The sequence below is a fragment of the Crocodylus porosus genome, unplaced genomic scaffold (assembly GCF_001723895.1).
Source record: "Crocodylus porosus isolate Cpor-Errol unplaced genomic scaffold, CroPor_comp1, whole genome shotgun sequence".
In the NCBI taxonomy this organism is placed as follows: domain Eukaryota; kingdom Metazoa; phylum Chordata; order Crocodylia; family Crocodylidae; genus Crocodylus; species Crocodylus porosus.
Window position 1 is genome coordinate 34,977,887 of NW_017728886.1, and position 11,345 is coordinate 34,989,231.

At 40.1% G+C, this 11,345-nt stretch overlaps 1 protein-coding gene across 1 annotated transcript in view; it reads left to right on the forward strand.

The window, feature by feature from the left end:
* NSUN6 (NOP2/Sun RNA methyltransferase family member 6) overlaps positions 1-11,345 on the forward strand; it is a 40,912-nt gene that overhangs the window by 6,537 nt on the left and 23,030 nt on the right. Inside the window, exons 3-5 of the mRNA XM_019532377.1 lie at positions 352-507; positions 2,499-2,578; positions 3,518-3,627. Of these exons, the coding sequence (XP_019387922.1) occupies positions 352-507; positions 2,499-2,578; positions 3,518-3,627 (346 nt within the window). The remainder of the gene's footprint in view (positions 1-351; positions 508-2,498; positions 2,579-3,517; positions 3,628-11,345) is intronic.

An 11,345-nucleotide genomic window follows, 5' to 3' on the forward strand; every position in this document is an offset into this window, starting at 1 on the left:
CCTCTTTGGTTGTGGTTATTATCAGGAGAGCGGCCGTTCTTGTGGTAGAAATATAATACCTACACCTAAATTAACAGATTTGTTCTTCCATGTATTCTGCTGCTAGTTCAGATACTCTTGCTCAGTAAGACTGGTCTGTTGAGGAAACAAAATTGGTCCTTAAGTCTGTATCTGTGTTTTTCCCTAAAGTTATTGGGGTTGCAGGTACATTTGAGGGCCTATTACACAGCATGCATGAGTATGTTCCTTCAGCTCAGCATAATGTTTGCTTTATCATTTTTGTCTACAACAAATACAACTGTACAATGCATTTTATTATTACTTTAAAATAGTTTTCCCCTCTTCTTTTAGCTTGTAAGTGCTTTGGACGCACAGGAAGCAGAGAAAAAGTATGAATCTCTGTTAAGTCATCTGCCTCATCCACCAGCCTTCACAACTGTTAGAGTTAACACTCACTTAACCTCAGTTAAACATGTGAAAAATCTGTTGTTTGAAGAGATCCAAAAGGTTTGTGCAGGTTTATACCCTGGTTTTCAGGATAACTACAAGGATTTGGGGGTTTTTAACAGTTAAATTACACCCACTGTCTCTCTCTTATACATGTTATGGGCATCTTCTCTTTCCAATGGCAGACAAGGTTCTTTGGGTGAATCTGGTATTTTTTATTTTTTTAAAACGGGCGTTGGGAAGGCCTCGGGTTACATGGCAGCGGTGAGGAGAAAGGGGTGCACTTCCGGTTTCACCGGCTGTATTTGCCTATCGTTTGCAGTGGACCTCCACCCTGCTCATTGATTGGCCAGGGGATTCCCTGTTTCATGACCAGCCACCGGGGGTGCACCAACCAAAAAAGATTGAAAACCCCTGTACTAAAAGATATCAGATTCACCCAAAGAACCTTAGTTGGCTATGTCCTTAGACCAACAACTTGTTCTCTTTCCAATCCTGCTGATAGTGTCAAAGTCCATCAAGTGTAACAGTGGTCAGTATCTGATGCATGAAAGGAAGGCACAGTGTACCAGCCCACTTTTGTAGAAGAAAAAAAGACACCTTTTTTGAAAAGATCTGAAGAATGAAACTAACTTGTTGAAAAATGTGTCTGATTGGATCACAGAGAACCATTAGTTCTTGTGTGTTGTAATTCTATACCTTCTTTCAAGACTTTAAATCTATTAATGCAATCCAAGTACTCTTAGATTATTATTCTTAGTATTTAGCAGCACCTAGAACCTCTAGGATTTGGGGTACCTACGTACTAACGTACAAATACAGAAAGAAGGAACTGTAGTCTAGACCAGTGTTGCTCAATCGCTGGCCTGCGGAGCCATGTCCTCTGATCTGCAGGGTTTCCCCACAGGTCCAAAATTTGGTGGTGGAAGAGTGCTGGAAATTAATGCTGTCACTGCTCCCCCACTGCCAGATTTCCAAGCCCTTTGGGCCAGATGACATAACTGTATGCAGGGCTTGGGGCCAAGCATGCCAAAATTGGGGCCATGGACCAGATCCCACATCAGGCTTCTAGCCCACAGGGCAAAAGGTTGGGTACCGATAGTCTAGATGTCATAGCAGTTATATAATGAAACAAATAGTCTGAGAAGGTATGTGCAAAAGGTGACAGGAAAAAGCTGTTTTTAGGGGGGCGGGTTCCAGAAACCTTGTAGACAATAGAAAGTACCTGTGGTTTCAGGTAGTTTGGGTAGTTTCCCACTGATGGTGTAATGTTCAAAAATATTTTGATATATAGTCAATTTAGGAATTTTTTGCTTGCTTTTGTTTATCTAATGACTACTGTTATCTGACAGAAAATTAATTGGAAGATAGAAGGTACGAAGAATAGATTGTTTAGAAATGCTAGTATATCTGTAATTTTTCTGCACAGATCCAGTAGTTTTATAAATTATTGATATTAGAGGGCATACAAAGAGCTATTGCGTGACAGGAGCCCAAACAGTTCTGTAATACAAAAGCAGTTGTTGGTACTCCCTTGACTGGACTGGCATCAAAAATATTTACAGATTTATTTAGAAAGGAGAAACCCTGTAGGAAATGCAGACAGGCTTCTAGTTATATGAGATGGAAAAAAATAAAGAACTTTCTAAAAGTCTAGGATCAATTCTAAAATGGCAAGCCAGAAATCAGCTCTTCTGAATATATTTGCACAACTAATTCCCATATCAGCCAGCATCTTCACAGGTCCTTCCAACTTGAAATCACTATCCACAGACATGTCAAATAAGGAGGAAGTGCACATGAATACATTAAGTAATATGTTAACATGTCTACCTGATGATGACATAGCACAAGCCTGTTCCCAAAAAGCAGACTTTATGGATACATGAATGCTCATTTCCCAGCTTCTGTCACTTAAAGTGATTGTTTTGCCATTTGTAGCTACAAAATATGAATAGTCAACTGACTTCTGAATGCAACATAGTATTTTGTTTAAAACCTACTACCTGTGGTCTAATAAGATTTTTCGGTTTCTGTTTTAAATTTAACAGCAGTTTAAAGGTCTTAATGTTCCAATCCTTGAGCATCCAGAACTCCAGGACATTTTGCTAATTCCTGTCATTGGACCCAGGTAATGTAATTTTTGGAATGACAACCAGTTTGTATTACTGAGTTGCAGTGCAGACTTTATTTCTGATCACTTACTATACAGATTAAGATACAAGGCCTGCTATTTGTCTTAGACACGATGCATATTTGATTTTTAAAAGATGCAACACTCATTGGAGGGAGTTCTTTCCCCATCTGTGAAAGTGAACTTTTTAATTTATGTTTCTATTCCCATGGAAGAGTTTTTCTGCTGCTTAACTGACATTACTGTTGAGGACTAATCTACATTTCATAACTACATCCACTCTCCAAACTATGATCTTACTAAGTTTGTGTCAAGTGGTCTTGTAATCCAGCTGGACATTAAGTAATTATAGTGTGTACATGCTGTGCATTATACTATAGTATTTGCTATCTCTCTTTAACACGTACTTCTACTTTGCTTGTTGTCCTCTACTAATATTAAATCATTCTCTACAGTATTATTTCTAAATATACTATTTATAATTGTTAATAAGCCTGAGCATGCTCTCCCATTAGCAAACTTTTCATAGTTGCTGATAAAAAAAGTTCCTTGCAACCTGTTAAAATGTTTACTGAAGTAAAAATACATTGTATATACTAAATTTTTAAGTCATGTTTTGTGACGATCTGGTTGAATATTAAGTGGCTACTAACAGAGAAAAGGGTAGGGATTATTTCTGCGTTCATATATAACTAGATTTTGTATTTGCATGTTGTATTGGTAGCAGCAGCACTTTTTCAAGGAAAGGCTTACTTACTGGTATTATTTTTGTTTTTATCAGTACTGAACATATCTTAGAAATGTAATATACAGTATACAGATATACCACCCTGCAATAGAAATAACACTTATGGACTGAAAGGTTGGGGTTTTAAACTTTTGAAATAGAATGACTTTAGTAAGTTTTTGTAAATAAATGACCTTTTATATCTGCAGGAAGGATCTACAACAGCATTTATCTGAGGTCATTGTTGGAGCCCAGTGTGGGAATGCAGTTCTCCGTGGTGCACATGTCTACGTCCCTGGAATCATCTCTGCTTCAAAATGTAAGCATGATTATTCCAGTATAGAGAAGGGGAAAAAAAGACATCCATTACTGCTGAAAGTTTATAGCTAGTTTACCGTGTTTTTGATTGAAACTTAAGGGGTTTTTTTTTTCATTTTACAAGGCACATAAAATCGTGAATATTAGTTCTCTTTAGCTCTGCTTTGAATTTGCTATATTTTTTAGATTCTTCCATTTCTAAGTGGGAGAATTAGTGTTCTCTAATATATTTCTATATTTTTCCTGTTTTGACTTAATTTTTTTTAAGGGCCTGTTTTTAAAGTAAAAATTAATTTGACAGATATGAGAAAAATTATAGTTTTGCTTAATATCAAAGGTAATACTTCTGTAGATTTTGTTATAAGCTAGAATAGTGACTAGTAAAGTAAATAGTTATCTTGGATAATTGTATATTTGGCAGTACTGAGGATTGTCATATTTCACTCTACGCAGAGGAAAATGTGGTGGCATAACAGATAACTCTGGATCATAGGACACTAGGGCCTAAAGGGACTTCATATGGTCATCTATTTCAGCCCACTGCTGAAGGCAGGATCATCCCTGATGAAACCATCCCAGCCAAGTGTCTGTCTAACCTGTTTCTGAAGGTTTCCAGGAATGGAGATTTCACAACTTCTCTAGGTAGCCTGTTGCAATGCGTGACCAGCCTCATAGTTGGAAAGTTCCCTCTAATCTCCAGTCTAAATTTTCCTTGATGAAGCTTGAGTCCATTGCTCCTAGTCTTGCCCTCCACTTGTCCTAGACAGTGTGCATATTTGCAGAGGAAAGGCCATTTCCATCCTCTCTATACTCTCTCTTCAGGTATTTGAAGGTTGTTATCTAAATGCCTCTCAGTCTTATCTTCTCCAGGCTAAATAACCCTAGGTCTTTCAGCCTTTCTTTGTAAGTCTGGTCTCCCAGTCCCTTCATCATTTTTGTTGCCTTGTGCTGGACTCCTTCCAAACTGTCCACATCCTTCTTAAAGTGTGTGGCCCAGAACTGGACACAACTTCAGGTGAGGCTTCACTAGCGCTGAATAGAGAAGAATCACTTCCCTTGATTTGAAAGTGATACTCCTGTTACTATAACCCAGGATGCTGTTGTCTTTTTTGCAGCATGGCCACACTGTTGGCTGATATGCAGCTTATGGTCCACTGTAACCTAGTGTCCTTCTCTGCAGTACTGCAGCCCAATCAGTTGTTTCCCTGTCTGTATTTGTGCATACAGTTATTCCATCCCAAGTGCAAGACTTTGCTCTTATTCCTGTTGACTCTCATCTCATTGATTGAAGACCATTTCTCCAATCTATTCAGATAATTCCAGATCCTAGCCCTGCCTTCTAGAGTGCCTTCAGTTCCACCCAACGTGGTCATCCACCAATTTGCTAAACATGCATTCAGGTCCACTTCATTAATGAAGATGTTGAGCAATACTGGACCCAGGACAGAACCCTAGGGAACCTCATTTGATACCTCCTCCCAGCTATTGAGGACCATTTGCTGAATATCATGATCCAACCAGTTAGGTATCAGACAGTACTTTCATCTAGTCTGTGTTTCCTCGTTAATAGAATATTGTGGGAGACAGTGTCAAAAGCCTTGCTGAAGTCAAGGTATACCATGTTCACTGCTCTCACCTCATCGACAGAGCCTGTCATTTTATTTTAGGAGGAAATCACATTGGTCAGGCATGGCTTGTTCTTGGTGAGTCCATGCTGACTGTTCCTGATCACCTTGTTTTCCTCTAGATGCTTCTCAATGGATTCCTTGAGAACCTGCTGTATGATTTTTCCAGGTATCAAGGTCAAGCTGACTGGTTTGTAGTTCCCCAAATCTTCCTACCCATTTTCAAAGTTGGGCACTACATTTGCCTTTTTCCAGACATCTGGGACCTTCAGTATCCTTGGATACATACCATCTGACCCTGCTGACTTGAAAGCATGTAATTTGTCTAAGTAATCCCTGACATGTCCTGTGACTATTCTAGGCTGTTTGTCTCCTTCCATATCTCTGATGTCAACTGCATTCATCTGGTAGCTGTTGTTATTTGTGAAAACTGAAGTAAAAAAGCATTAAATACTTCAGCCTTCCTGGCATTGTCTGTGGGCAGTTTGCCTCCTGCATTCCATAAGGGGCCCATGGAATCCCTGGTTTTCCTCTTACTTTTGACATACCTATAGAATCCCAGTGTATTGCCTTTTATGTCCCTTGCCAACTGCATCTCAAACTGTGGCTTCCTAATTTTATCCCTGCATGCACTTATACTTTTTCCTAGTACCATGACCAAATTTCCACTTTTTATAGTATTCTTTTTTGAATTTCAGCTCCTTGAATTGATCATTATCTAGCCAGATTGATCACCTGTTGCACTTCTTCTGTTGCATCAGGATAGCTTGGTTCAGTGTACTTAAGAGAGCCTCCCTAAAGTGCGGCCAACTCTCCTGGACTTTTTTCCTTCTCAGACTTTCCACCCAGGGGATCCCACCCACAGGTTCCTGAGTTGGTTAAAGTTTGCTTTTCTAAAATCCAGTGTCCTTATTTTGGTTCTCTCCTTCCTTCCTCCCTTTAGGATCTTGAACTCTCATTTTGTAGTCAGTATCAGCCAAGTTACCTTCCACCTTTACAGTATCAGTCAGTTTCTGTTTCTGAGCAGTTAGTCGAAAAGAGCTTCTCCCCTCATTGGCCTCTACTGTCTGAATCAAAAAGTTATCCCCAGCCCACTCCAAGAATTTGCTGGACTGTTTGTGCACTGCTGTATTTCCTTCCCAGCAGATGTCCCAATAATTAAAGCCCCCCATCAGAACCAAGTTCTGCAATTTGGAAGCTTCTGCCACTTGTTGAAAGAATGCCTCATCCACCTTCTCCTAGTTTAGAGACCTGTAGCAGATACACACTATGACATTTCCACCTGTTGCTGTCCCCTCTGGCCTTTACCAAGAGACTTTTAACAGGCCTACCTTCCATTTCATACTGCACCTCTGGACAAGTATACATCACTCTTATATATAAAGAAACACTTCCGCACTTTTTTACCTCTCTATCTTTCCTGAACAGCTACACCCATCTATGACCATAATGTGAACTATCCCATCACATCTCCATAATCCCAGTTGCATCATAATTTTCTGATTGTACTAGGACCTTCAATTCTTCCTGTTCATTCCCTATACTTCTCACATTATTTTGTAAACATTTGAAGTGTCTAACTGACTGAACTGTCTTCTCCCTACAGACAATGCTAAGATTTCTATTATTGCTTCCCCTTACTATAGCCTCCAGGCTGTTTACTTACCTCTAGCCTTTTGTCTCAATGCCCAAGTGAACTTTTTTACTCTTTAACACCCACCAGTGTTATCAGGTGTTATTGTCACGCTGGCAAATAAAGACCCATTGCCAGGTACAGACATTACACTTTTACCAGTATAAGTGATCAGAAACTAGTCTATACCCATAACAAAACAGAAGTTTGGCATACATAAACTGGTTTAAAAATGGCATAACCCAGACTAATATTCCTCCACCCACCAAAGGTCAAATGCATGTTCTGTTTGCTAGTCGTCTTAACTACACTGCTTGCAGAAAACTGTGCAACTTAGATCTATTCCACCTCAAGCTTTTTGAATGTCTGTACCTAGCTACTGATTCATGATTTCTTAAAATCCTAAAAAATCAGAGGTAAAGCAGAAAAGACTTTTTTTCCTCTTGAGAAGAAAAAAAATCTTCTATCTTTTAGAAAATAACACCTCCTACTTTATATACTGGAGAGTGCTTAGTGTTCGCTTGCATATTGAATCACTTTAAAATATTTATGTTTTCTTTAAAGTTCAAATGATTTTTGTCGTATAATTTTGGATGATTCACCTTGTTATCATCATGGTAGTGACTGTTGATCTGTTAACTGAAGAGATATTTGTTAAAAATGTAAACACATTTTAGTCCCAAGTTATGAAAGCTATTATGCCTATGTTCAAACCGATCCCCACTCAAGAAAGCAAATAAACACATGTTTAACTTAAAATGTGTGCATAAATCACATTGACTTGGATTGCTTTTCTGAATCCAGACTTATGAGGACTCAAATAAATAGCTTCAGCATTTTTTAAACTGCTTTTTATACAAACACATTACTCAGGAACATGCAAAAATACCTTCTGAACAAGCTAGTGATTCATAATCATTGCTGCTTATTAACAAATAACGTCAGATAAAAGTGGGAAAATATGTTGAGTAAGACTTTACAAATACTGCACAAAAAGAGAATGCAATTAGAGGGCATGCTTGTGGCCACATACAGTAAAGCCTTGTACCTAGAAACAGTACTTAGTATAGAAGGTATAATTAGGGGAGGGCAGGGAATAATTTGTGGACCAGTATTTGGTCATTAAAAAAGTTGCATAGATAAGGAAAGAGCTGTGATCAAAGTTTAGTTTAACAAAATAAGTTGTTAAATCAGAAGTTAAACTTTAGGCTAATGGGTAGCCAGTGTAACTTCCTAATGGATAAGAAAACACGAATACTGAAAGTACAACAAAAATTAAGCATATTTTCTAATTTTAGATTTACAGAGACCAAGTAGATGCTAATAACATGGTGTCACATAGTTACACCCCAGGTTCAAATAGTGTTATATTTAGTTTAATTTAAAAACATTATTTAACTTTGCATTATTTCAAATTTTTCAGTGCGTAATTTTGAATGTTTCTGCACATAATTCCATGGGGTGTACATAGTGTCTTGGTATTAAAAACAGCCCAAGCAGAAAATTATCTAGTGTAGAAGTGTCTTCTAGATACAGGAATTGGTTGTAAATATAATATTTTTTAAAAGTTGTAAGAACATTTTTCCATATTACAAGGTTAGCCCCCCAGCAAGTCAGTGCAGTTCCTTGACAAAGAGAAGAAGATCCCATTATACAATCTTCAACCCTTCTCAGGAGTTTCAAGTGACTGTACTCATTCCCACTTCCAAAGCTTATTTTTACATCTATAGTTGACTTGGTTTGCCCCTGCCAGCCTCCTCAATTGGCTGGATTTTGTTAGAGCCAATATGACCACAAAATGAGATGAAAATAAAGGACATGTAGGCAGCTTAATTTGTATTAGGGTAATTAACAAAAAAAATAGAATTAGTAAGGGAGCCACATTTGTGAAACAGGATCTTATTCTCATCCTTTTAGAATGTTAAATAAGGTGCATCCTGTCCAGAAAAACTATTGCCATGTTCTGTAAAGTACGGCTGCTGATTTGACTTTGCCATAAAAAGATAGCTAAATGATTTGAAAGCACAATCATTAGATATATGCCTGATACAAAGGACAGAAGAAAACATGAAGAACACAACAGCAATGGAACTTGTGAGGATCTCCCACTTATGTAGCTTTAGACTGTGGGATACACAACCAGGGAAGAACTCACATTATAGCAGTTTGTGGCCATTTGTATCAAAGCATCAGTCAGTAAATGGGACTGATGAAAATCTGCTGAATCTCACTATTGTAAGAACAGACCCCATTATTACTATTTTGAAAAAATAATAGGTTCTAATTCTGAATCAGTGGAATTTCAGTAGATCATGTTCCTGGAGAAAATACAAGCACTGAAAGATCAAGCTTAAGGATCATGGATTCTATGAAAACTAGAATAGTAAGAAGTTGGGCCGATCTAGCTTTTGTAGATTAAACAAAAGAAAATGTTGAAGGTAAAATGTGACCTGTTTCTCAATATATCTTTGCATCTTCAGCTGGGTAGTCTTCTCCCCATCCTTCTGGTCTCTTACCTTTAGTCTCTCCAGCCAAACATTACAGCTTCATTTTTTCAGGTTAAATGTTAGGTAAGTTGTTTGTTTGTTTTTTCTAAAAAAGGCAATGGAAAAACTTACCAGTGAGTTTATGAAGTAAGCAATAGTAGAGACATTCAAAACAGGCTGAGAGCTATGGGGCTCTTTAGCCTGGAAAAGCACAGGCTCAGGGGTGATCTGATGGCTACCTATAAGTTTATCAGGGGTACCACCAGCATCTGGGGGAACGTTTGTTCACCAGAGCGCCCCAAGGGATGACGAGGTCAAACGGTTATAAACTCCTGCAAGACTGTTTCAGGCTGGACGTAACAAAGAATTTCTTTACTGTCCGAGCTCCCAGGGTCTGGAATAGCCTGCCATCAGAGGTGGTTCAACCACCTACATTGAACACCTTCAAGAGGAAATTGGATGCTTATCTTGCTGGGATCCTATGACCCCAGCTGACTTCCTGCTCCTTGGGTGGGGGGGCTGGACTTGATCTTCCGAGGTCCCTTTCAGCCCGAATGTCTATGAAATCTATGAACCCCAGAGCTAAACTGAAATCAATCTTACCATAGTATAAGAAGCTGGAGTATAAAAGCCACTGAACGTTCTGAATTATTTTGGTCACTACCCTCTTTCGCAAAACATGGGGGTAATGTGGGGCCTCTGCAGGACATGCTAGGAAATCTGGTCATCGCACCAGATAGCAAAGCTAACATATTTAACAATTTCTTTGCCTCCATTTTTCTGAGCAGGGACCAGGTCACCCCCCACCCCCCACCGGGACCCCCATAGGGGAGGTGCACCCAGGCCTAGGGTCAGTGGGGACCTAGTCAGGAAACTTCTGGAGGGACTGGACGTATTTAAATCAGCTGGTCCCGATGATCTCCACCCCAGAGTGCTGAGGTCATAGCACGACTCCTGGCACGTCTTTACGAGCACTCATGGTGCTCTGGTGTGGTGCCAGAGGACTGGAAAAGGGCCAATGTGGTTCCCATTTTCAAAAAAGGGAAGAAGGAGGATCCAGGAAACTATAGGCCAGTCAGTCTTACCTCAATCCTGGGTAAGCTTTTTGAGAGATCCTGGCGCATGTCTGCAAGGGGCCAGCAGGGGAGATTATGCTTAGGGGCAACTAACATGGGTTCATTAGAGGCAGGTCAGACCAACCTGGTGGCCTTCTGTGACCAGGTCACAAAATCCTTAGATGCAAGTGTTGCTGTGGACGTAGTCTTTCTGGACTTTAGGAAGGCCTTCAACACTGTCTCTTACCCCATTGTAATTAAAAAACTAGGGGACTGTGGCGTCGACACCTACACAGTCAAATGGGTGAGAAATTGGCTGGAGGGTCGCACCCAGAGTGGTGGTAAGCGGGTCATTTTCAACCTGGAGGGATGTGGGCAGCAGGGTTCCACAGAGCTAGGTCCTTGGGCCTGCACTGTTCAACATCTTCATCAGCGACTTGGATGAGGGCATAAAAAGCACCCTGTTCAAATTCGCAGACGACACTAAGATGTGGGGAGAAGTGGGCATGCTAGAAGGGAGGAATAGGTTGCAATCGGATCTAGACAGGTTACAGGGGTGGGCGGATGAGAACAGGATCAGTTTCAAGACTGACAAGTGCAAGGTACTGCACCCGGGGAGGAAGAACCAGCAGCATACCTACAGGCTGGGGAACTCTGTTCTCATCAGTGCAGAGGCAGAAAAAGATCTTGGAGTCATTATTGATCCCAAAATAAACATGGGCCGACAGTGTGGGGAAGCAGTCAGGAAGGCCAATCACACCTTGTCATGCATCAAAAGATGCGTCTCAAGCACATCCAAGGAGGTGATCCTCCTTCTCTATGCGACACTGGTCAGGCCGCAGTTGGAGTACTGTGTCCAGTTTTGGGTGCCGCACTTCAGGAGGGATGTGAACAACATGGAGAGGGTCCAGAGGAGGGCC